Source organism: Agelaius tricolor, unplaced genomic scaffold (assembly GCF_023055355.1).
Source record: "Agelaius tricolor isolate 1412-34295 unplaced genomic scaffold, bAgeTri1.0.p SCAF_66, whole genome shotgun sequence".
NCBI lineage: Eukaryota > Metazoa > Chordata > Aves > Passeriformes > Icteridae > Agelaius > Agelaius tricolor.
The window spans coordinates 387,180-407,725 of NW_027269326.1; the positions used below are offsets into that span (position 1 = coordinate 387,180).

The 20,546-nt window shown below is 54.9% G+C and overlaps 3 protein-coding genes across 8 annotated transcripts; all 3 read right to left on the minus strand.

The window, feature by feature from the left end:
* Positions 1–323: 323 nt before the first annotated feature.
* Positions 324–2,090, minus strand: BGLAP (bone gamma-carboxyglutamate protein). 2 transcript variants are annotated; one of them, XM_071456978.1, is made up of 4 exons: positions 1,956–2,090; positions 820–864; positions 667–733; positions 324–582 (listed from the first exon to the last, which is right to left on the minus strand). In XM_071456978.1, exons 1-4 carry the CDS (start codon positions 2,014–2,016, stop codon positions 453–455), a joined length of 303 nt encoding a protein of 100 aa, XP_071313079.1. In that variant the 5' UTR covers positions 2,017–2,090; the 3' UTR covers positions 324–452. The 2 variants fall into 2 exon arrangements, with proteins under 2 accessions (XP_071313079.1, XP_071313078.1); XM_071456977.1 differs by having other exon boundaries at positions 324–585.
* On the minus strand, positions 2,021–10,093 carry PMF1 (polyamine modulated factor 1). Of its 4 annotated transcripts, XR_011684411.1 has the most exons (6): positions 9,390–10,093; positions 8,858–8,963; positions 8,079–8,179; positions 5,370–5,565; positions 4,106–4,214; positions 2,021–2,143 (listed from the first exon to the last, which is right to left on the minus strand). XR_011684411.1 is itself a non-coding variant. In XM_071456975.1 (5 exons), exons 1-5 carry the CDS (start codon positions 9,578–9,580, stop codon positions 4,161–4,163), a joined length of 648 nt encoding a protein of 215 aa, XP_071313076.1. In that variant the 5' UTR covers positions 9,581–10,093; the 3' UTR covers positions 3,122–4,160. The 4 variants fall into 4 exon arrangements, 3 of the variants coding, with proteins under 3 accessions (XP_071313076.1, XP_071313077.1, XP_071313074.1); XM_071456975.1 differs by lacking the exon at positions 2,021–2,143 and having other exon boundaries at positions 3,122–4,214; XM_071456976.1 differs by lacking the exons at positions 2,021–2,143; positions 4,106–4,214; positions 5,370–5,565 and adding an exon at positions 5,573–6,566.
* Positions 10,094–10,238: 145 nt separating this feature from the next.
* Positions 10,239–20,387, minus strand: SLC25A44 (solute carrier family 25 member 44). 2 transcript variants are annotated; one of them, XM_071456971.1, is made up of 5 exons: positions 20,229–20,387; positions 16,218–16,328; positions 14,669–15,397; positions 12,762–12,889; positions 10,239–12,361 (listed from the first exon to the last, which is right to left on the minus strand). In XM_071456971.1, exons 3-5 carry the CDS (start codon positions 15,288–15,290, stop codon positions 12,170–12,172), a joined length of 942 nt encoding a protein of 313 aa, XP_071313072.1. In that variant the 5' UTR covers positions 15,291–15,397; positions 16,218–16,328; positions 20,229–20,387; the 3' UTR covers positions 10,239–12,169. The 2 variants fall into 2 exon arrangements, with proteins under 2 accessions (XP_071313072.1, XP_071313073.1); XM_071456972.1 differs by lacking the exon at positions 20,229–20,387 and adding an exon at positions 20,066–20,206.
* Positions 20,388–20,546: the final 159 nt, after the last annotated feature.

Sequence of the window (20,546 nt, forward strand, 5' to 3'; positions counted from 1 at the left end):
TTGGGGTCCCCACGGTGGACTCAGCAGTGTAAGCGTGCACGTGTCAAGGTTAATGAGTAATTAAGGTGGTTTGTGATGGAATTCCGGGGCAGGGGTGCATGGATCAGTAACCCCACACTGGGAGAAACAATTTTCAATTAAACTGGAATGATGATGGGGCAGCTCTGGGCTGGGAGCAGGACCTGGGGCTGGTAGCACCGCTCCTCCTTGGAGCCTGGGGGTCACAGGGAGGGAACCCAGGGCTCCTCAGCTGGGTGGGCTTGGGTGACACTGAGCACACCCCGAACCCTCCCTCCCACCCGCGCCCCAGCCTTGGGGAGGAACTGGCTCCACGTTTGCATTTATTTCTTTCCAGGGCGAACAGAAAGGGTGGGAGGGTGCAGGTGCAGAGGGGAAGGGGCTGGCGGGGGGGGGTTTCTGGAGCTCAGCCCCCTCCCCGAGCAGGGCTGGGCTTACACCAGCCCATAGTAGCGCCGATAGGCTTCCTGCAGCCCGATCTGATCCGCCAGCTCGTCACAGTCGGGGTTGAGCTCGCACACCTCGCGCTTGGCCTCCAGCGGGTCCGGCGGGGCTCCAGGGCCGCTGCTGGGGACAAAGGGGGCACCCAGGGGGTGTGGGGGGTCCTGGGCCGGCAAATCTCCCCCACCCGGAGCCCGCCATGCTCACCTGCCATAGCCGGGATTGCGCTTCTGCCTCTGCACCAGCTCGGCGCTGGCGCGTCTGGAGACAAAGGCTGCGGGGACAGGGGGGTCAGGGGGGTCCCATCCCCTGTCCCTGTCCCTGTCCCTGTCCCCAGGGCAGTGGGGCCGGGTCACTCACCTGCGGAACCGAGCGAGTCCTTGGTGCCGGCAGAGCCACCGGCAGCTGCGGGTGACACGGAGAGGGGTGGGCTCAGAGGGGGGGTCCGGAGAGGGGGGTGGGCTCAGAGGGGGGGTCCGGAGGGGGGGGTGGGCTCGGAGGGGGGGTCCGGAGGGGGGGTGGGCTCAGAGGGGGGGTCCGGAGGGGGGGGGGGGGCCTCAGAGGGGGGGTCCCGCTCTTCCATCCTGCTCTGCTCTGATCCCGCTCCTTTTGGAGCTCCCATCCCTCCCCGAGGCCCCCTAATCTGCTGAAGGATGTCCCGGTCCCTGTCTCCCCATTGCAGCCCCGTGCCCCCTGCCCCTAAGCTCAGCAGAGTTTCCCCAGTCCCTTTGCTCCCTCCAGAGCCCTTCCCAGGGCACAGAATCACCCTCAGGACACAGAATCACCCTCAGAGTACGGAATCACCCTCAGGGTACAGAATCACCCCCAGTGGGCACAGAATCACCCTCAGGGTACAGAATCACCCCCAGGACACAGAATCACCCCCAGTGTCCACAGAATCACCCCCATGGCACAGAATCATCCCCAGTGCCCACAAAATCACCTGCAAGACACAGAATCACCCTCAGTGCCCACGGAATCACCCCCATGGCACAGAATCACCCCCAGTGCCCACAAAATCACCCTCAGTGCCCACAGAATCACCCCCAGTTACACAGAATCACCCCCAGGACACAGAATCAGCCCCAGTTCCACAGAATCACCCCCAGTGTCCACAGAATCACCCCCAGTGCCCACAGAATCACCCCCATGGCACAAAATCACCCCCAGTGCCCACAAAATCACCCCCAGTTCCACAGAATCAGCCCCAGTTCCACAGAATCACCCCCATGGCACAGAATCATCCCCAGTTCCACAGAATCACCCCCATGGCACAGAATCACCCCCAGTGCCCACAGAATCACCCCCAGTTCCACAAAATCACCCCCAGTGTCCACAGAATCACCCCCAGTGCCCAGAATCAGCCCCAGTTCCACAGAATCACCCCCATGGCACAGAATCAGCCCCAGTTCCACAGAATCACCCCCAGTGCCCAGAATCACCCCCATGGCACAGAATCACCCCCAGTGCCCCCACCAGCCCTCACTCCCCCGTACCTCTGCGGCAGAGGCTGAGGGTGAGCAGGGCCAGGAGGGTCAGCAGGAGCAGGGACTTCATGGTGCCTCCCTGTGCTGGGCTGAGCACAGCCCTGGCTCCCTGGGTGTCTTTATAGGGTCCTGTGGCCTGGGCAAGGGGGGGCCTGGCCTCCCCAGGGTTATTTCCAGCACATCCGCCATGGCCGGAGCTGCTGGCAGAGGTGGCAATTGTGGTTTGGGATGAACTTGGTCCCCTGTGCCCAGCCAGAGCCCACAAAGGGAGGGAGAAGCGGCCCCAGGCCAGGGGGGATTTGCTGGTGGGCCCAGCCCTGCCAGCCTGGCAGTGCCCAGTCCCCATGGGATGGGTGAGGGGGCACTGGGGGCTCCTCTCCCACTGCTGCATCCCAGAATCGTCTGCTGGGACACAGGGACACTTTCCTGCCAAAACCTCGGGGTTCCCTGCCCGTGCAGGGCCAAAGGGAAGCTGCTGGCCCAGTTTTGGGGGAGCAGCAGCTGCTGCTTTTGGGCAATGTGTCCCTGGGGGAGGGTGGGCTGTCGCAGACATCTTTCATGAAAAATCCTTTCTTAAGATTTTTCCTTGTGAGAAGTTGCAGTTTCAAGAACCAAAGTAAACAATGGTTATCTGCTGCTGTGGAATGCAACAGGTAGACCTGGGATTGGTCTCCGGTGGGTGTTTGGATTTCTTGACCACTCATGGCAGAGCTGGCTCTTGCTCTGTCTGAGACACAGATCTTTGTTATTCATTCTTTTCTATTCTTAGCTTAGCTAGCTGCTGAAGAAACCTTTTCCTTTCTATTGCTTTTAGTATAGTCTTAATGTAACATATATCATAAAATAATAAATCAAGCCTTCTGATCATGGAGTCAACATTCTCGTCTCTTCTTCATCCTGAAAACCCTTGTGACCACAGTCACAGTGGGCAGGTGCCCACGGCCTTGGTCTCTGCACAGCTCCTCCTGCCACGGGCAGAGGCTGCAGGGCAGAGCTCCTGAGTAACATTTCTCTTTCACATCCTGACCAGTTTTTTTTTTTTTTGATCCTGTAAATCCCAGCCCTGTCTTGGGAAGCGGAACTGGAGGGCAGACAGAGCTGCTGAGGCAAAGCCTTTGTCAGACAAAGCCATAAAATACAGAGTACGTGGGCCAAGAGCACAGCAGGAGCCAAGCTGGGAACAACCAGCCCCAGTTTATTGATGAGATTCCAGCACAGTGAGGGGAGGCAGAGGGGAAATGCTGCAGCCACTGTGCAGCTCTAATTGCTGACAGAGGTTGGGGTGTGGTGGAGCAGCCACTGCCCCTCCCCAGATGGGCACAGGGCAGAAACCTCGGAGCTGTGCCCTCAGAACCTCTCCCAGCCCTCAGCAGGTGCAGGGGGACTCTCCTCCCTCCCTGCCCAGCCCCAGGACAGCCTGGCCATGCTGGAGGAACGCTCACAGATGGGGCTGTGCCAGGGAGATCCCTTGGCTTCCCCAGCCCACAAACAGACGAGGCAGAACAGACAACTCTGGGTGGGGAAAACCAGCCTGGCTCCGGAAGGTTCCACAGGAAAAACACGAAAACCCTGTGCTACAAACCCACAAAGTGGAGGCAGGGCTGTTCCAACCTCTGCACAGATCCCTGGATATCTCAGGCTGCTGGGAGGGGACCGGGGCTAGAAAATAACTTTAGAAGAGAACAGAATGAATTGGAACGAGGAACTTGGGGCAGCAGCTGCTGCCACATCTGCAAGGGCAGTGAACACAGACAGACTGAATGAACCTGCCAGCAAAGGCAGGAGCCTTGGCTGTGACCCACTTGTGGGCTCCTCAGGCCTGGGCACAGCCTGCCTGGGGCTTAAGGCACTGCATTTTGTGTAACATACACCTAAAACAGCTACAAACCCCCAAATGTGGTTTGGAAACTGGAATCAGGCCTGTCCCAGCACTGAATGGAGCAGAGGAGAGCACAGACACACTTTGTGGCACTCCTCTGTCTAGCTGAGCAGGAAACAGGGAATTGCCATTCATTTCCAAAGATCCCAGTGGGTTTTTTTTGTTTCTTTTCTTTTCTTTTTTTTTTTAATCAACCCATGCCAGTCCAGCAGCTGTTTCAGTCCCTCTGCAGTCTCCAGTGGCCTGATGGGGTGATTCTCAGTTTGGGCTCTGCACACACCTTGTCCCATCAGTGCTCTGGGATGATGAACAGCCTCAGCAGAGCCTGTGGGACATCACTGGGGCTCCTGGAGTGTCATGATGAGCTCTCGTTGCTCCTTAGTGATTGCCTGGAGGGAACACAACCCACAGAGCTCAGCACGATGCTTCTCCCACCCTGCCACACTCCTCAGGGTGGAACGTGTGGCACACACTGCTGTCCCCTGCAGGCACAGAACACCCCCTCACCTCCCCTGGGACCACTCCACACCCCACCCACTGCACAGGAAAAGCACCTGAGGCCCCCAATGTCCAAACTAAAGTTGCAGCAGGACTTGGCTGCTGGGAGGTCCTGGGGAAGTGGGGGGTTTGAAAGACATTCCAGGCCCCACTGCAGCAGGTGCTGCGAGGAGGTTGGGCTGGGTTGGGCTGGTTTGGGTTGGGGTGGTTTGGTTTGGGTTGAGTTGGTTTGGATTGGGTTGAGTTGGTTTGGATTGGGTTGGGTTGGTTGGTCTGGTTTGGTTTGGGTTGGTCTGGTTTGGTTTGGGTGGGTCTGGTTTGGTTGGATTGGTTCGGTCTGGTTTAGATTGGGTTGGTTTGGTCTGGGTTGGTTTGATTTGGATTGGGTTAGTCTGGTTTGGGTTGGATGGGGTGGTCTGGTCTGGTTTGGGTTTGTTTGGTTTGGTTTGGTTTGGTCCGGTTTGGGTTGAGTTGGTTTGGGTTAGGTTGGGTTGGTCTGGTTTGGTTGGATTGGTTTGGTCTGGCTTGGGTTGGGTTGGTCTGGTTTGGTTGGATTAGTTTGGTCTGATTTAGATTGGGTTGGTTTGGTTTGGATTGGTTTGGTTTGGATTGGGTTGGTCTGGTCTGGTTTGGGTTGGGTTTGTTTGGTTTGGTTTGGTCTGGCTTGGGTTGGGTTGGTCTTGTTTGGATTGGGTTGGTTGGTCTGGTTTGGTTTGTTTGGTTTGGGTTGGTCTGGGTTGGGTTGGTTTGGTCTGGTTTGGGTTGGGTTTGTTTGGTTTGGTTTGGTCTGGCTTGGGTTGGGTTGGTCTTGTTTGGATTGGGTTGGTTGGTCTGGTTTGGGTTGGGTTGGTTTGGTTTGGTCTGGTTTAGATTGGGTTTGGTTTGGGTTGGTCTGGTTTGGGTTGGTTAGTTTGGTTTGTGTTGGGTTTGGTTTGTTTGGTCTGGTTTGGGTTGGGTTGGGTTGGTTTAGATTGGTTTGGGTTGGGTTGGTTGAGATCGGGTTTGGTTCGGTTTGCTCCGGTTTGGGTTTCTCTGCCGTGTTTTACCTGCCAGGCCTGCTGGCGCGCCTGGATCCTCTGCTGCAGCTCTGCAATGCTGTCCCTCCCCGTGAGCACATCCTGGGCCAGGCTGCTGCTCCTGTGCTGCCGCTCGTGCAGCGCCCGGCGCAGGTGGGAGCGGTGCCGCAGCAGGAACGGCACCAGGGCGCTGCGCACGTCCTGCGCCGGGACCCCGCTGGGCCGCCTGCAACGGAAAAACAGCAACAGAGCAACACAGAAACACAGAACACAGCACACAGCATATAGCACACAGCACACAGAACACAGCACCCAACACACAGCAACAGAGCACCCAGAACACAACACACAGAACACAGCACCCAACACAGCAACAGAGCAACACAGAACACAGCACACAACACACAGCAACAGAGCAACAGAGCAACAGAGCACACAGAACACAGCACACAGAACACAGCACCCGGAACACAGCACCCAGCATATAGCACACAGAACACAGCACCCAGCAACACAGCACACAGAACACAGAACACAGCACACAGAACACAGCACACAGCAACAGAGCAACAGAGCACACAACACACAGCACACAGAACACAGCACTCAACACACAGCAACACAGCACCCAGCATATAGCACACAGCAACAGAGCAACACAGAACACAGAACACAGCACACGGCACCCAGCACACAACACACAGCACCCAGAACACAGCACCCAGCATATAGCACACAGAACACAGCACCCAGCAACACAGCACACAGAACACAGAACACAGCACACAGCATCCAACACACAGCAACAGAGCAACAGAGCACACAACACACAGCACACAGAACACAGCACTCAACACACAGCAACACAGCACCCAGCATATAGCACACAGCACACAGCACCCAGAACACACAGCACACAGCACCCAGAACACAGCACCACAGCACCCAGCACACACAGCAACACAGCACACAACACACATCACACAGCACACAGCCTGCCCTGGGAATCAGCATCACAGGGGCTGGGACAGCTGCAAAATCAGTCCCCAGAGACAGCACAAGTGTCATTAGAGCTAAGCAGTAGCCATGAGATTGGTCAGCAGGAAAGTTACGTGAGAAGGAGGAAGTAAGGATGAATAGAAGAATGGTCTGGGTATTAACATGTCGCAGGCATCTTTTATGGAAAATCCTTTCCTGAGGATTTTTCCTCCTGAGAAGCTGGGAGGCCTCAGGAACAAAATGTAACCAATGGTTATCTGCTGCTGTGGAATGCAACAGGTGGATATGGGATTGGTCTCATGTGGTTGTTTCTAATTAATGGTCAATCACAGTCCAGCTGGCTCGAACAGAGAGCCCAAGCCACAAACCTTTGTTATCATTCCTTTCTATTCTATTCTTAGCCAGCCTTCTGATGAAATCCTTTCTTCTATTCTTTTAGTATAGTTTTAATATAATCTATATCATAAAATAATAAATCAAGCCTTCTGAAACATGGAGTCAGATCCTCCTCCTCTCTTCCCTCAACCTGAGACCCCTGTGAACTCTGTCACATTAACAGACCATTGCACCTGTACTTTTGTAAACCTGGGAGGCTCCAGAGTGTGGGAGCAGCCTTGGGGAGGTGGCACTGAGTGTCCTGCAGCAGGCCTGGCCTTCTGAGGGGGCTCAGCATATCCTCCCTGGCCTGGGGTAAAGCAAGGCACTGCTCCTATCCCAACAATCAGGATGAGCTGGAGTTTCCTCCTTGAACAGATCTGCTCTAAGGGCCAGAGCAGATTCACAAGCATCTTCCACTTGTCTAGAATAGCTCCCTAAGCTAAAGAAAAGTTTATCTACTGAGATATTAGGAAGTTCTAAGCTTAATAATGGAGCTGTGTGCATTATGTTTTAAGGCTTACAAGCAGGTATTGTATTTGAAATAAGCAAACATTGTTCAACCAAAGGTGCTTATAGTGGTTGGATAGAACTACTGTCAATGTGCTTTTGCTTTGTGTGATTGGCCAGAAAACTTTTAAAGTGAGATTTAACATTGAGTTCTTTGTCTGCTGCCTGGGACGTGAGCTGCTGGCATTTCCCACTGTGATAATCATGTAATGAGACTGATGCTGGAAAATAAAACAGCTCAAGCAGCAGTCCCATGCCATTTGTGATTTGTACACAAACCCTGGCCACAGATACTGCCCAGCACTGGTCCCACACAGCTGCTGAGCTGCTGCCAGCTGGGATCAGGGATCTGGCAAAGGGAACCCAGCACAGCCAGAGCCCCACTGGAGGGCACAGGGAGCTCTTCCCCAAGCCTGGCCCTAAGTGGGTGCTTGGAACAGGCAGGATGTCCTCACCCCCTCAGCACAGACACACAAACTTCTGTGTTTCTGGTCACAATCCCCAGCCTCTCCAGTGTCTGCTGAGGCCCTGAGCCAGGGACACAAAGGGCACACAGGGGGACTCTGCTGTTGGACAGGTGCTGTGCCCAAACCCCATCAGCCCTCGGGATTGTCCCCCCAGCTCAGTGGCACTGACCTCCCTGCACTAAGGAAGTGAGTGGAAATGGATCCTGGACCCAGAGAAGCACAGATTAAAGTGATTTCTGTGTGTTTTAGGCCCAGAGACACTGCTGTAAAGACACAGCACCTTTCAGACCCTTCCTTGCAGCACGAGGCCAGCAGGACACCCAAACACAGCCCAGGAAGTGCCCGGTGCCCTTGGGGGAGCAGCACCCCCACCCCTGGCCCTCCATACCACGCTGGCTCCTCCCGGTCCTTCGCCTCCTCCACGATCTTATCCAGCAAACTGAAGAGTGCCTCCAGATTCCCTTCATCTTTCACCTCCTGGATCTCCTCCTGTGGAGGAAGGGACACGAGGTGAACAAACACGGGCACCACTCTGCTTGTGATGCTTTGCTGGTCATGGAATCAGGGAATTGTTTGGGTTCAAAGGGACCTTAAAAAGCACATCTCGTTCCACCTTCCACTATCCCAGCTTGCTCCAAACCCTGTCCAACCTGGCCTTAAATTCTGGGCACCTGTGCCAGGGCCTCCCCACCCTCACAGGGAAGAATTCCTTCCCAAAATCCCATCTAACCCTGCCCTCTGGCAGGGGGAAGCCATTCCCCTTGTCCTGTCACTGCATCCCTTATCCAAAGTGTTTCTGGCTTCGTCCTGGATGAAAAGCTGGAATCCTGGATGATGAACACCCTGGGAATCACAATTCCTAGGGGTATTTAACAAATGTGTGGATGTGGCACTCAGGGACATGGTTTAGGGGTGGCCTTGGCAGTGCTGGGGAAATGCCTGGACTCCAAACTCCCAGTGGTGTTTTCCTGAACAATCCTACACATTTTTCTAGGGAAGGCAGAACTCTGGAGAGCAGCCTCAACTTTCTGCTTTACATTTAGGAAATATATTTGCTGCCCTTAATATCAACCTGTTCAGCACTTTTCCACTGGGCTTTGAACCCCCTTTTGGACACTCCAAACCCCTCTGCAGCCCCTCAGACCCCCGGGTGGCTCCCCTGCTCACCTTTATGGATGTCTGGAGCTGGGAGATGAACTGATCGTAGATGCTCCTGGTCAGCTGCGGCTGCAGCTTGTAGAAGCAGCGGTAGCAGCTGACAAACCTCTGGTAGCTGCAAGGAGGCAGGATCAGGACCGGAGCCAGGTTAGCACTGGGGTCACGGCACGGTTGGGACTGGGGTCATGGTGGGGTCGGGTCAGGGCCAGGCTCAGAGCCGGGTCCGGTGGTGTTACCGGGGATCCGGTGAGCACGGCTGGGATGGAGTCAGGGCCAGGCCCAGAGCCGGGTCCGGGGCTGCTCCCGGGGCTCCGGTGTGCCCAGGGTCACGGCACGATTGGCACCGAGGGCACGGTGGGGCCGGGTCGGGTCAGGCCCAGAGCCGGATCCGGGGCTGTTCTCGGGGGTCCGGTGGGCTCAGGGTCAGGGCCAGGCTCAGAGCCGGCTGCTCCCGGGGCTCCGGTGTGCCCAGGGTCACGGCACGGTTGGCACCGGGCTCAGGGCTCCCTCCCCGCCCCGCACGACCCCGCTCCCGCCTCACCTCCCCGCGGCCACCAGTTTCTCCAGGAACGTGTCCACCACGGTGCTGAACACCTGGGCGCGCCCCGGGGCCGCCGTCGGTTCCGGGCCGTCCCCGCCATCGGCCCCGCCGTCCTCAGCCCCGCCCGCGCCGCCATCGCCGCCCGCCGCCGCCATGGCCCGGCGCGCGCCGCCGCCGCTGCCGCCGCCCATTGGCCGGGGCGCCGGGCCCCGCCCACAACGGCCGCCAGCGCGGGAACGGAGCGCGGGAAGCGCGCGGGAAAAACGCGCGGGAATGGAGCGCGGGAAGCGCGCGGGAACGGAGCGCGGGAAGGGCGCGGCCGTTCCCGGTCCGAACCAAACCGCGACAAAAACACCGCGGTCAGAAACTGCCGCCTCCCGGAGCGGGGCTGTACCCGGTCCGAACCAAACCGCGACAAAAACACCGCGGTCAGAAACTGCCGCCTCCCGGAGCGGGGCTGCGCCCGGCCCCGAAGCGAAGCAGCGTGACCAAACCGTCCTTCTCTTCCCAGTGCTCGCCCTGCCCCCCAGCGACTTTGAGTGAAATAAAGCGGTCAAGCCTGAAGAGTTCAAGGAGAAAAGAAACAAAGTTCAGCTCGGTTAGAGAATAAAAAAAGCGACATTTCCCATGGAACAGGCAAGCAGGAGCCAGCCCGCGGCTCTGGGTCACAGCTGCTTGCAGGCATTCCACGTGCTCCAGCCGGTTCTCGCTCAGCCGCTGAGCTCTCAGGCAGCTCACGTCCCTCTCCTAGTCCAAAGGCTAAGGGTGAAACCCTTCCTGTGGCACGACAAAAAGCAGCAGCCTCCCCACGCGTGGAGAGTCATGTGCTTTTAAACGCAGGCACCAAACTGAAGGTCTCTCAAGTTTTATTAGTTGTCAAGAACGTTGCTGGTTACGAGAGGAACATTAAGTTTGACAGTGTCTCCCCACACTGGTGCTGCCGCCCCTCTGTTCTGCACACTGCACCTGGCAGAGGTGGATCGGTTTTGTTCCTGTTAATATCAGTGTTAACATCCTGCTGCTTTGTGGTTTGGGGTGCTGTTGTTCTGCTTTTGAGAGCAGAATCTATTATTAGAGCAAGAGCCGACTGGTGTCAACCTTTAAACAACAAACAGGTGAGTGGAGCGGGTGCAGAAGGTGCTGCTCCAACAACTCCACCAGTGGCTCCAGCATCCAGTGCCTTTCTGAGCACTGCAGGAAACAAAACTGGGATGAAGAGGGCTCTCACCCACAGCCCCATCACAGCACTGCACCTTAGAATCTGCCTTAGCAGAGAAGCCTCTCCCACCTCAGCAGCAGCTTCAGCACTCTCCATCTCCAGCTGGGCAAGGACAACACTGGGGTGAAGGGCAGAGCCACACTTGGTGAATCCCCTCGGAAAGAGACAGCAAAGTGGAGCCCAGCAACAGCCATGGGTCAGCAGGATCAACACCTCAACCAAAATTCCTGGTTATGGCAGAAGGGGAATGGAGGTGGTGCACTCTGTTGTGTGGAGGTGCACCCCAAACCCCCCCAGGTAAGCACCACGTGTGGGCTGGCAGCATGAAAGGCAAATCTCAACCACCAAGAGCAGCAGAGTGCAGTCAAACAACCCCCTCCCTCCCCTCCCCAAAAAGCAGCCTCTGGTTTCATCCCCCTGAAGTTTTCACCTGGTAAAATACACAGACCATAGCTCAGGCTTCTGATCCAGCAATTGTGCAAAACATTATCCTTGCCCTTCCCAAACTGGAAGAGCAGAATTTAAACTGATGAAGTGAACCATCACTTCTTATTCAATATAAACACGCCTGTCAGGTTTGAACTGGATCAAAAGCCAGCACAAGGTTTTTCCTTCCCCACGTCCCATCTAATTGTAGCTCAAAGCCCATTCAGTTCTCATCCAGCTGCTGGCAGCACCACGATCAAACACTTCCAAACTGCATTTCTGGGCTTAAACTAACTAAGGTGGGAAGTGGCCACAGCCACTCTGAACATGCAGGATTGACACACTGAACGAGGCCACAGGACAACCATTCAGTACCCCAGAAATCAGAATAAGCTTCCCTAAAATAAAAAAAAATAAAATTAAATTACAACAGATTAAAAACACAGGTTAGGTGTCAAAACTGCCATCAGCTAATTCCAAACAGCCAGCTCAGCTTCCCCACTTGCTATCAGCCAGCTTGCTGTTTGGAGGATGAGAGACAGGGAACATTTTCCAAGAATATACAAAACAAGTATGTAGATCTATTCAAAACGCAGGAAATCAGGTCTGAAGTGGTTCCAGGTTACTCTTTGTCTCACATCTTCTAGAAATAAAAGCAGGTAATTGGAGAAAGTCACTTGTCTATTTTCTGCTTCCAGCTTCCCACAGCACAAACTGCCACTAGAGACATCCCAGCAGAGGGTCCTGCTGCAGGCTGTGAGACTCCTTGGAAGTTTGGCAAAGATGAAAATAATTTAAAGAGAATAAACTGGCTTTTTGCTTAAGCCAGTAAGTCTTTAATTAAAAAAAAAAAAAAAAGGAATTTCTAACTTGCCAGGATGCATTCACACACCTGGAATGGACTGTTCCAGGCAAAGAGCACTGCCAAAGGTCACAGTTGAAGCAAAACCAGCAGCAGACCATTGCATGACACTCAGATCTAAAGAGGTGAAGTGCAGCTGCTTTTGCAACTGCCTTGTGCTGTGAAAGCAGCCAGAGACCAAGGCGCAGCAGCTGCGTCGCATCCCAGGCTCTCCCCTGCAAGAGTCCAAACTCAGAGAGTTCACAGGAAGGTTCTTCCTTCCCCCAGCTGCCTCTACCAGTGCCTTGAGTCCACCAGCTCTGGGCGCAGGCTCAGCTTCTTCAGCGTTTCATAGCCCACCACGATGACGATGGTGGAAGGAGTGGCCGAAATGATGCGGGCAGAGAGGCCTTTAGTCAGCCCCCAGGGACCTTCCTCTGCAATGAGCTGTTTGAAGGTGAGAATGATGGAGCTCTTGCCTTCCACCTGCAATGCCAGAACAAACATTGACAGAGCTGCCAGGCTCCATGCTGAGCTGCTCTGGGGCTCTGCTGCAGCTGAACACTCTGGAGACAACAGATCAGCCAGTCCAACAGCCTTGATCTGGTCTCCAGAAGTCCCTGAGGAGGGCAGCAAAAAAAGCACCAAGTCCTAAGAAGGCAGCAGGAAGCACCTCTCCCTTTCTGAAGGGAAAGCCTGTCTGAGCAGGCCAGGCTGGCACTGCCAGCCCGGGCTCCTCTTGCTAATGCTGAGGGCTGATTAAGCAGCTGCTTCCCAGGATGAAAGGCCCAGGGAGAGAAGGGAAATAGCTCACCTGAAACCACAGAGATGAGAGAGCCCAGGCTGAACCCCACCCTGCTGTGTGCCAAACAGGCTGAGCTCTTACCTGGACCCGAGCCCTCACCACATCCATGGGGTTGGTGAGAGTGGAGGCTGTGGCAGCTGCAAGGGGCCCCGAAATCGCCTGCAGAAGGAGGTGGGGACAGTCTTTAGGAGTCAAACTCGAAAGCTGTTCTGGGAACAGGAGAGAGAGGAAAGTTTCAGACTTTCAGTTTATAACTTCCTTAACTCCACCCACTAACTCCAGCTGATTTGCAGCCTGCCAGCTCCTCTTGCAGAATCTCCAAGTGGTGCTTCCTAACCAACCAGAAAGCTGGCACAGCACAGGGAGCAGGACTCATCCCACTGCTGGCTCCAGGACACTCCCCATGCTTTGTGCCACAGCCTCCCAGGCCTATGGGGCAAACTGGACACAATCAGCTTGCACACCCCCAAAAGAGGGCATGAAAATAGCCACCCTCTTTAGAAGGTGGAGGAAGCCTTGAGACAAGGCTCCACTGGAAGGTGTGTGCAGAGATTTGTACAGAAAGCTGTCCAGGAGATAGCCTGGTGTAGTGCTGATCCCAGATCTCCTGACTCTGCTCCTGCTGCCATGGCCAACAGGATTTGAATCTCCCACACTTGGATTGGCTGAGGTTGGACAGTTCAGCAGCCCCATTTTTTGGACAATGAGGAAGCCTGGCTGGCAGGAGGGATGGAAGCAGCTCTGTTTGAGACTTTGAACACTGACTGGAATCAGGGCCAGCAGCGTCCTTTGAACCCAAGGAGGGTTCAGTGACCCCAGCTGCTGCTCCAGGGACAGAGCATTGGGAAATGCAGCCAGAGCAGATTCATTGACAGCTGGGGTTTATGTTTCCCAGCATCTCAATTTCTACTGAGAAGACAGGAAAAGAGCAAACACCTGGAAGCTGAGAGCTCTGGTTTCTCCGTATCAACTGCCTTTTCTTACATGCTCTCATTTGAGCCCTTTGGGCATGAAAATCTTACAGTTAGTACACTGGGTTTTGGTCTTATGAACAGTTGACAGGGAGACTGATGGGAACACTCCCACAAAGCACAGACCAACATGCCAAGCTGCCACTGCCATTTAAATGCAGCCTGGATGCAGAACCAATGCTTCCTCTAGCTACCAGAACTCTGGAAAGCACACAGGACCTTTGAGACATCTGGGTTTTGAAGAATCCTCCAAGATGTACTTTAGGCCCAGCACAGCAAAACCCAAACTGCTCATTACCACCACCTTTTGTCAGAAATTAGGTAACCAGATGCCTAAAGACCATGTGCAAAGCTGCAGGGCAGAAATCTAAAGGATCATCAGAGGTGGAAATAAACCTCAGCTGGCCAATACCTTTAGCCTTTGGAAACACCCCAAGGAGTACAAGAACTGAGCTAGGGAGAAAGAACTTCCTACTGAGTGCAGTTTTCCATCACAAGACTCAGTGCCAATTTTGAAGTTGCCAAAACTGAAGCAACACCTGACAGAAATCCAGGGGAGATTCAGCCCTTGTCTCTGCCTGTTGTTTGGTTCTGCCATGAGAATTGTGGCTCTAAAAGTCCTTTTGCCATCTATGAGATTGCTGAGTTCACCTGAACTGAAAGATGAACTATACTTACATGATGGCTCCAAAACTCTGCCTTCCTCACTCCTGTGGAGAAGGCACTACTTGGGATTACTGGGAGAGAAAGTTAAGGCAGATGCATAAAGCCCTACTTGCTTGGAACCATCCAGTTTGCAGTCCTATAGCACCCAGACCCCTTGCTCTGCATTGAAATACTGCTGCTCTGTTAAATTCCCACCCAACACCTGCAGAATTCCCAGATGCAGCTCCTTAGTTCAGGGCAGATTCTGCTCCCACCCCCAGAGAGAAAGCAAATCACGCTGAATCCACAGTGCCAAGAGTCCATCCAAGGGGCTCCTGGCATAAGATACATTTCCAGCCTCCTTTCACTTACCAGCATAGAAGTGGTAGAAGGGCCACCAGACCGCACTGTTGGGAATATAAGTGAGCAGCGAGGCCACATAACCCCGGTAGAAACCTCTCAAACCGTCAGCCTTGAAAATCTGTACAATGATATCCTTGGTTTGGCCAAAGACCAGCAGACGTTTGCCATCTTGGTTCTGCACCTTGAACCTGCCCATGCTTTCCCCTTTCCTCTGCATCATGAGGTGCTGGGAGACGACATCGATGGGCACTGTGATGCTCTGGGCCACCAGGGAGGCCGAGCCTCCGGCCACCAGGGATTTGACGGCGTTGTTGTTGTTGTAGCGCGAGACGTATTTGCGCGTCAGCTCGTAGGTGGTGACGTAGCACTGCCCTGAGATCAGCGTGAAGGTGTTCACCAGGAAGCCTCGGTACAGCCCCGCCGTCCCTTCTGTCCGCAGGATTTTCACAAAGGCATCGAAGGTGCCGTTGTAGAGGCTCTTGCCCTTCTGAACCTGCAGCCGCGTCCGGATGAGCGTGAAGGGGTAAACGCTCACCCGGATCATCATGGTCATGCAAATGCCAAACACGTAGAATTTCCTTTTGTCCAGGTGCTCCCACTCGATGATGGGGATGTTGCGTTTGTCCTCCATGGCTCCCCTGGGGTCAGGCAGGACAGGTCCAGGTCTCCCTCAAAGGTACAGAGCAGATCCAGGCCCAGCTTTCCAGCCTTGAGCAAGCAGACTGCAAGTGCTGGCACCTGAAATGAGAGACCCCTTGGGTAGAGGACAAAGCCCCACGCTCTACAACCTCCAACATCACCTCAACCTTGGCGGACTCTCCTCGAGCACACAGCTGTAGCCATGATATTTTCTGATAAATCCTTTCCTTAGGATTTTTCCTCCTGAGAAGCTGAGAGGCCTCAGGAACAGAATGTAACCAATGGTTATCTGCTGCTGTGGAATGCAACAGGTGCATCTGGGATTGGTCTCATGTGGTTATTTCTACTTAATGGCCAATCACAGTCCAGCTGGCTCAGACTCTCTGTCCGAGACACAAACCTTTATTATTCATTCCTTCTTTTTCTATTCTTAGCCAGCCTTCTGATGAAATCCTTTCTTCTTTTCTTTTAGTATAGTTTAAATATAATATATATCATAAAATAATAAATCAAGCCTTCTGAAACATGGAATCAGATCCTCATCTCTTCCCTCATCCTTGGACCCCTGTGAACACAGTCACACACAGCAAGCCTTGCACAGCACTGAGCAGAGGGGCTGTAACCTCCAGAGGCAGGGCCCTACCATGTGCCTGATGGTGACACCTTCAGATGTCACTTTCTGTAACCTCCAGAGGCAGGGCCCTACCATGTGCCTGATGGTGACACCTTCAGATGTCACTTTCTGTAACCTCCAGAGGCAGGGCCCTACCATGTGCCTGATGGTGACACCTTCAGACGTCACTGTGGCTGTTTTCTGAGCTCCAGCAGCAGCTCTCAGCACAGCCCAGGCTGCTCTGGGGAAAAGCAAAGCTCCCATGCTCTCAGAAGCAGATGAGCACCACTCCAGCAGCACACACACCTTTTGATGGGCACACAAGATCAGGGATGGCCAACCAAAGCAGCTTCTCCCCAGTCATTCCAGGTCTGTCATGCTCCCAGGTGTCAGGACATCACTTTTCAGTTCCAGGATCTGTACAAAGAAGAAAGTGACAAGTCCTTTTGTGTTCCCTGCAATGAATTAGACCCATTTCTTTGGCTACTTCCATTCTTATCTTCCTAAAGCTGGAGGACGATGAGAAGAAAAGAACAACAATGGGAAAACAAGGCAAGACAACCATGTAGAGTCTCCACATTGATGACCAGGATCCTGAAAAGAAAGGGTTAAATCACAGCCCAGGATCTCTCTGTGGAGCTGCTTGTCAGCTACATGAGCAAAGTTCACCCTCCCTTCCAACACTCCACTGCTGCTCCTGGTCTGATAACCCCCCTTCCACTGTTGGCTGTGGAATGGGGAGGATGAGGAGGGAGGGGCTGGTTCAGCCTCCCCCAGCCCCAATTGCTGCAGCTCATCACCAGGTCCCAGCAGGCTCCTGGTACTTTCAGTTGCTGTAATTAGTAAATTAACTTGCCTCACGATTAACCAAGCTTGGGCTAAGGGAACCTACACACAGGGCCAGGCAGCAGGAGAAGCACAGCTCAGAGAATTACCCAAAACAACATGGACCAGTTCGCTACCAGTAAGGACTTACTTTCACATCAAATTAAAAAAAAAATGGGGTGTTTGGGTGGCTGAACTTTTGGGAAAGGCTTGACTGCAGCTGATCATAACCTGTATTCCAGGCACTGGCAGCGTGTGCTCAGGCATGAGCTGAACAGCTGGAGAGCAGAGCCAGAGCAAGGAACAGGAACAAGGGAGCCAAAACCTCGATCTGAAAACAGATTCAGCAAGTGAGAACTCAAAGGGATGGGCAGCCAGCACCACACACTGATCTGGGGGCACTTCACATCACCAAGCCACAAGATCAGTGCCTAAAGGAGCTCCAAGGGACAGGGACTTGGGACAAGGGGACAGGACAGGACAGGGGGAATGGCTTCCCTCTGAGCAAGAGCAGGGTTAGGTGGGATATTGGGAAGGAATTGTTCTCTGGGAGGGTGGGCACAGAGAAGCTGTGGCTGCCCCATCCCTGGCAGTGTCCAAGGCCAGGCTGGACAGGGCTTGGAGCAAACCTGGATAGTGGAAGGTGCCCCTGCCCATGGCAGGGGGTGGGATGAGATGAGCTTTAAGGTCCTTCCAACCCAAACCAGTCTGGGATTCTTAGGGAAATGTCTAAACACTTCAAAATTGATGAAGAACTCACACAGGCCAGAGACATTCTGTTAGAAACACAGTAACAAAACAACTGGAAGTTGTTTACCTCTGGCACAGAGAAGAAATTGCAGTTATGAAATTAAGGCAGACCGGAGGTGGGTGTGCCATAAAGTGACCATTTCATTGCCCATTGGCCAACAGAATATTTGCTGAACAGGAGCAAACAGCATTACAGACTACCACAGCTCCTGCAGGTGGACAGGGGAGTTAAAAACACCCAAAATCCCACCTTTTCACCATTGTAAAGAGAGCTACACTTCATCCTGCCAGCCAAGGCACAACAAACACCCCAGCCTGGATTGCTTTAGTTACAATTACAGCCCTACTGGGTTTGCCAATATTGACATGATTTGACACACAAAGGTTCCTGCACAGGAATTATCTGTGCATAGCACCTATGAAAACACAACTTGGTTCTTGTTAAAGAGTCCCACTAGCTTAATGTTTCAATTAAAAAATTAAAATAGATTCTAGCCAGTATGATTCCCTGGTGAAGCCTGAGGGTTTAGTCCATACTCCAAATTCCTCTGCCACTCAGAGATGGAATTGAGCTCCCCACAAAAGAAAGGGAAGGGCTGCCTGCAAAAAACATTCTCATCACTGTAATATGGAAAACAAAACAAAACAACAACAACAACAACAATAATAATAATAAACAACCCTTGATCTTTATTTAGTTTTATGTGCTCTAGTGCTTTGGGTTCAGAATTTCAGCCACAACTCCTTGAGGAAACAGCTGTACTTTCTTTGGACTCCCACCAATAACTCCTCTCATTCAGGATCTGAATTAGACAAAGTCACTTTAACCCCTTGCTCTGAGGCACTCAAAGTCCCTCCTGTGTGGAAGAAGGAAGGGATCCTGGCAGCTCCAGGGATGACCAGCATGGCTGCAATTCTTTCTTTGCCAACATAAAAATAATTTCTTTTGCTCAGAGCATTTAATCTTCCAGAAATCTGGACCACAGCCTTGCTCAGGGATCCCGTCACACTCATTAAGATTTGATGATCTTTCAAGTAATTTTAGGGAGACTGATATAAAAGTAATCCAGCTACATCTCCTAAGAATTGACCTGCCCTCCAAAAGGTACAAGCACACCACAGCTCACACATCCTTAAACTCTGGAGCAGCTTCTGTGCCAAAACCACCCCTCAGTGGTTCCTTCCCACCATGCACAAAACAGCATTTCTTGAACTTCTGCCTGGAAATCCAAGCAGGGCGTCCCTGCTCTCTCATCTGGGCACAGCCACACTCTCCCACACACAGAATTCAGTATAAACCCCCCCAGTTCATGTCCTTTAATGCCACCCTGGCAGTCTGGTCCCCAAACTGCTCGTTGCTGCAGCTGGAGCTCAAGATACTTCTCTGGCAAACACAGACAGGGCTTTGTGTGCCCCGGGCAGGGATGTGCCCTGCCCAGCATGCTAATGCCTCAGCACCAGCCTGGGAACCATCTGCAGCCAGCCCGAGGCTGCCTGGCACCTCCAAGGGCACAGAATCACACAACAGGCTGAGCTGGACAGGGCCCAGCAGGGGCCAGCTCCGGAGTGAATGGGTCGTTTGGGGATGGAGCCCTGACCTTGGGGTTATCAGCACCACATCAGCTCATGGAGCTGGGCTGGGGCACCACATCCAGCCCAACACATCCAGCCCAGCACATCCAGCTCACTGAGCTGAGCTGAGACACCACATCCAGCTCATGGAGCTGAGCTGAGGCCCCACATGCAGCTCACCAGATCCAGTTCATGGAGCTGAGCTGAGACACCACATCGAGCTCACCGAGCTGAGCCAAGGCACCACATCCAGCTCACCACATCCAGCTCACCACATCCAGCTCACCACATCCAGCTCAACGAGCTAAATCCGCTCCTCACACTCACCCCGCGGTGGGAGGGGATCCAACCCCTCCAGGGAGGCAGTCCTGGCTCTCACCCCAGCCCCGCTGACAGCCGCAGCTCCCGGCACAGCTGTGGCTCTGTAAGCGATGTGGCAGCGGCGCTCTGGGGACAGCACTGCCCTCCCCAGCACCCCCGCGCCGGGGCAGGAGCCCCCCGATCCCACCCCCGGGTGAAACCCCCGCCTCCGATCCCCGGCCACAGAGCTCGGCCGAGCTCTGGGATAGAGAAGAGCGGCACAGCTCGGTCCGGGAGCCGCTCAAGGTCACTGCGGGGCCGGACGCGTCCCCAGCCCCGCGGCTCGGTGTCCCCGCTGTCCCCAAGCCCCCGTATCCCCTGCAGCTCCGGGGGGCTCCGGCTGCTTCCCTGCCCATCTCGAGGAGGGCTTCGGCCTCTGCCCTGGGGAGGGTCCTGGACCCTCCAGCTCCTCTGCCCGCGCCCATTCAAGCCCTGTCCCGGCTGCCCCGGGGGTCTCACCGAGGGGGCTCCGGGCCCTTCCCCGCCCGCCCCGGGACTCTCCGGGCCTCTCTCCCGGGGTCTTCCAAGGCCAAAGGGTCTCACACCAACCCCCTCCCCGCTTTACGTGGGCCCCCCGTCCGCCGCCCCTGTCCGCCGCCCCTCTCCTCCACCTGCCGCCCTCCCGTCCAGCCGCGCCGCCTCCACACCTGCCCAGACCCCGCTCGGCCGCCGCCGCCCGCACCGGCGCCGCACCGGGCCGGGCCACCACCGTCAGGCCCTGCCGCACCGCGGCTGGCCCGGTCCAGGCCTCATCCCGGCCTGGCCCTGGCCCTGGCCCCGGCCCCGGTCCCGGTCCCGGCAGCCGCTCACCTGACGGCGGCGGGAGGGAGCCCCGAGGAGCCCCCGGCCGGGCCGGCCCCGCCGCCCCATGGCCGCTCCCCGGCCGGAAGTGACCGGCGGCGTCAGCACCGGAGAACCGCCGCCATCTTAGGAGCGGGCAGAGGTCGCACCGGAAGTGCCCACGCGCTTCCGGCCCGCAGTAAAGAGGGCGGCCGGGCCTTAAAGGGACCGCGCCGAATTACGGCTCTTAAAGGGCCAGCGTCTGGAGGGGGAAACAGCACGGGGGCACCCACAGGAAGGAGTGATGGGTGTGAGAGAGCTGTCCCCCCTCCCCGCTCTCCCTGCCCC

Coding starts and splice junctions, on each gene's coding strand:
- BGLAP (XM_071456977.1), bottom strand. CDS start 2,016: ATGAAGTCCCTGCTCCTGCTGACCCTCCTGGCCCTGCTCACCCTCAGC. Junction 734..819: donor GGACTCGCTCGGTTCCGCAG/GTGAGTGACCCG, acceptor CTGTCCCCGCAG/CCTTTGTCTCCAGACGCGCC. Junction 586..666: donor CGCAATCCCGGCTATGGCAG/GTGAGCATGGCG, acceptor CTTTGTCCCCAG/CAGCGGCCCTGGAGCCCCGC.
- PMF1 (XM_071456973.1), bottom strand. CDS start 9,580: ATGGGCGGCGGCAGCGGCGGCGGCGCGCGCCGGGCCATGGCGGCGGCG. Junction 8,964..9,389: donor AAACTGGTGGCCGCGGGGAG/GTGAGGCGGGAG, acceptor GCCTCCTTGCAG/CTACCAGAGGTTTGTCAGCT. Junction 8,180..8,857: donor AGCTCCAGACATCCATAAAG/GTGAGCAGGGGA, acceptor CTTCCTCCACAG/GAGGAGATCCAGGAGGTGAA.
- SLC25A44 (XM_071456971.1), bottom strand. CDS start 15,290: ATGGAGGACAAACGCAACATCCCCATCATCGAGTGGGAGCACCTGGAC. Junction 12,890..14,668: donor CTTCTACCACTTCTATGCTG/GTAAGTGAAAGG, acceptor TCCTGTTCCCAG/AACAGCTTTCGAGTTTGACT. Junction 12,362..12,761: donor TGGTGAGGGCTCGGGTCCAG/GTAAGAGCTCAG, acceptor CTGGCATTGCAG/GTGGAAGGCAAGAGCTCCAT.